Here is a 3,683-nt window from a genome sequence, read left to right as displayed (position 1 = left end):
ATGAACCGGCAAAAGAAACAGAAGTAAGATAGTACATTCAAAAGCAGCGAGGTGTGAACCGTCCAAACAAATTTCAGTAAGATCCCACACGGGATTGCTACAATTCTTGAATAATAGTCCCAACAAGAGGAAAAGCACCAGTAAACCGACGCAATTACATGTACTCATTTACCTTATTCAAGCCAGGTAGCGATATAACTTCCTATCTGTTTTGTCTCTCTCCAAGAATTCCCGTTCAATCAGAGATTCAATTCGTTTCTTTATCACGACTGGATTAGGCAAGAATCGTGCTTGAAGCTGTTTTGTGACCTCAGCAACAATATTATTGTGATCAAGAACCCTCCGTGACTTCATAATCCTCACTATCGCTGCCTCAATCTGAGGTTTCCTGTCTTCTTCCACCCTTTGCCGTGTCTCCTGCTTCTCTGGTTCAGACTCCTTCTGAGCAACTACAGTGCCTATTTTCACCCGGAACAATTTGGTTGTATACTTATCGTTGAAGAAGAAAGAATCATCATCAGCAATATTCTTGCTCATGGGCTCCTTCCTAAGAACATTTTTACCTTTAACACAAGCCAATGACTGCAAGCACCTCTTCAAATCTGATGGAGGAATCTCAGTGGCTTGTTCTATTTCCTTGTAACTCAGGCAATCGACGTTGTTGAACAGCATGAGGATACACATCTGATATGTGGAGACGGAAAGTTCCTTTGGGGCATTTCCAAATTTTGCACTCAAAACAGCAGTACCCATGTTTGTCTGCCAGGTCAGCCTCCTCCCAGTATGAGTTCCAAGATAGTACGCCCTGAACTTGTCACAAACCCCGAGGATTTCTGGAGGAAGATTGCAAGTAGAGCTGGACTGAGTAGGCCAAGATCCAGTAGTGAGGACCTGGACTGAAAGTACAGGGCCATCTGCTATCTCAGCACCCATGGCAGCATAGAAACCCTGCATCGTATCCTGAGAGGTCTTTATGTCGGTGAACATTCCTTCAAGTTTCGATGTAAACTGATAACCACATTCAGTTTTGAGCTTAATGATCAAACTTCTCTCTGCATCATCAGATGCAGTCTTCTGCGAAAGAAGCCTCTTCGCCAAATGCTGCTTCTAATACTTCTCGAAAACATCTTTTTCTTGGAGGTAGCGGAAAAGCATCATCACCTTATCCAATAGAACCTCTATGTCCTCCTCCTTGTCCTTTTTCAACCCATTCCGCAGCTTGTCATCCACAAACAAGGAAATGAATTCAGGAGATCGCAGATTCAGATTAATGAAATATTCAAATGAAGAGTTTAGAGCGTTCTGAAAAGTTTTGTCGTTATTAAATGCTAAACTGATGATCTTATCAAGTCTATCCCTTTTATCCAGCAGCTCCTGAACAAAATTTACTGGATCCTTTAACCTTTCTGGATCAGTAACTAAATCTTTCCCAGTTTCTCGAATATGAGAGGTCATGACGTCTTTAATTATCGTGAGTCCATTTGGAACTCTCAGAAACAAGCTGTACATTCTTCCCAAATCAACAAACTTTTCATCCACAATCATACTAATTAACCCTGAGTTATCCATATGAACTAATCTGTGAATGTGACGTTCAATCATTTCTTTCTCTACCACAATAGTTATTTTGGCTTCACTTTTGGCATCCAAATAATGTGATACTCTCTCAATCTCTTCATTTAGACGTTTCTCAGCTTTCTTCAGGTAATCAGCACAATCACAATTCTCGATATATTGCTGAGACTCTACACGATAGAAATCAACTGATACTTCAAGGAAAGGCTTTTCAAAGTTCTCTTCGTAAACTTTAGGGCCCAAATCCATTAGCATTTTTGTTGTATTCCTCATCAGACCCCTATTAATAACATCACCAGTCCTCTCTTGCTGCACAAGTTCAAGAAGTGTGTCCTGAAGCCTTGTCTGGATCTTGTTATAGTGGATAATGTTGTCCCTCCATAAATTCAATCCAAGCTCGTGAACTGGAGTTTTGTGAGTGCTCGGTATGAAAGTTCTGTCCATATACATTAGTATGTCACGAATCATTTGCAATGCCTTGTTATGCTCTGCCCATTTCCGGTTAAGCTCCTCCAGAAACATACTTCCCTGAGCAGCCTCTATGGATTTAGCTATTTCTTTTAAATGTGCTGTCATAGTTGACACAAGTCCTGAGTACAGCTTCTCTCCAAATTTGTGCAAGACCATATTATATGCATTCCTGAAGATGCCACATACCCAAAACATCATATGCTTAATGCTCACTAATGGAAAAAACAATTAATAATCCTAAAAAATAACGGTATTATGAAAATGAGCTAATATAGCTCCAATTCAGATTGCAGGTAGATAATTAAGAGAGAAGGAAGAGAATAACATATCAACGATATCCATAGAGTCGATGAAATTGTATGATGTAAAACAACGCAGGTGAAGATTGCGGACATTGCTTCAAGCAATATGTGGAGATTTGTCAAGTATATATAATATAATCTGAAATTGTGACATTAGATGTGTTGCAGCCAAGCATTCAAGCATTGCCGTTTAACATCCTAAATTATGAAAGAACACGATGTATAGGTTTCCTAGTTTGTTATATGGACACATGGTGGGTCTTAAAGTGCTTCAGATCAGATGCCCGCCACTCATACTTGTTCCCCTCAACCTCCAAGACGAAACTAACACAAGAAACTGTGTAAATGTTCATCTAGGACATTGAAGGATATCTTCAGTTATACAGCCCCTTTCCACCAGAAATGCCTACAAGGATATAGGCTGAAACAAACCATGTGACTCGATTAAAATTTGTCCTTTTAGTCCAACATAACAAGTAGAATCAACTCTAATATATAATAATATAACGCACTTGTCCCCTTGCTCCAATGAAACAATGGCTTCTATCCAGCACACGGCTTCTCGCTACAGTCTGCCCTAAACTCCCTCTTTGTCCCAAACATTAAACCTCCATAACTGCAGAATCCCATTTATCCACCGCCTTAAAAATAATATAATTTTTGCTGCCCCCGCGGAAAAGCCGTAGATTTAACAAAAGTGAAAAAATAATCGTAAATTGACACAATCTCGATTCAATAATTCTCAAAATGTTATTCATATTCAGTAAAGATATTCCACAACTTTATACCATAAAAAGAGGGGGAAACACTAAGAAGCAATGGAAATGTCAAAACAGTTTGGATACAGAATGAATGAAAAGGGAACCTGTACAGCTCCTCGAAGCTGAGGCCGCTAGCATTATGATTGTAAATCTCTTGAATCGCATGTTCCAGGATCTTCCAAGTCTTCTCAGCATATTTCGGGTCCACCACCACTCGATGCTTGAACGCCTCTATCTGAAAATTCTTTTTCTTCGCTCCGCTCATCCTTTTCTCTCAATTCCCAAAATCAGCCCACCACTGTATACAACTTCAAATTCGATTCCAATAATCGGATAGAAAAAATCCGATTAATATAGATTTAAGATCCGAATGTTTCCTATTAGGGCTTCGGAAAATGGAAGTTCAACTGTTCGAAATTGATTTTTCCATAATTAACCGCTATGGATTCAGCAAAAATTATTAGAGGTTTGAGATTAATTCAATCGATTTTGTGTGTGTGTGGTGCGTGAAAGCATCGCCAGATGAAATGGGGAAAAGGTATATATATAAATATGTTCTTAATATTTGCCCTTT

General features: G+C 39.3%; 2 protein-coding genes across 2 annotated transcripts; both read right to left on the bottom strand.

Annotated features, from left to right (window-relative positions):
* Positions 1-3,658, bottom strand: LOC111379097 (cullin-3A-like). The gene is made up of 2 exons (XM_023002431.1): positions 3,214-3,658; positions 1-2,215 (listed from the first exon to the last, which is right to left on the bottom strand). The coding sequence occupies exons 1-2, from the start codon at positions 3,372-3,374 to the stop codon at positions 1,108-1,110; spliced, it is 1,269 nt and encodes a 422-aa protein (XP_022858199.1). The 5' UTR covers positions 3,375-3,658; the 3' UTR covers positions 1-1,107.
* Positions 178-954, bottom strand: LOC111379088 (cullin-3A-like). The gene has a single exon (XM_023002417.1). The coding sequence runs from the start codon at positions 952-954 to the stop codon at positions 178-180; it is 777 nt and encodes a 258-aa protein (XP_022858185.1).
* Positions 3,659-3,683: the final 25 nt, after the last annotated feature.

The sequence above is a fragment of the Olea europaea genome, unplaced genomic scaffold (assembly GCF_002742605.1).
Source record: "Olea europaea var. sylvestris unplaced genomic scaffold, O_europaea_v1 scaffold1930, whole genome shotgun sequence".
Taxonomy (NCBI): domain Eukaryota; kingdom Viridiplantae; phylum Streptophyta; class Magnoliopsida; order Lamiales; family Oleaceae; genus Olea; species Olea europaea.
Note: the sequence above shows the minus strand (reverse complement) of the source record. Positions and strands in the feature narration are given on the sequence as shown.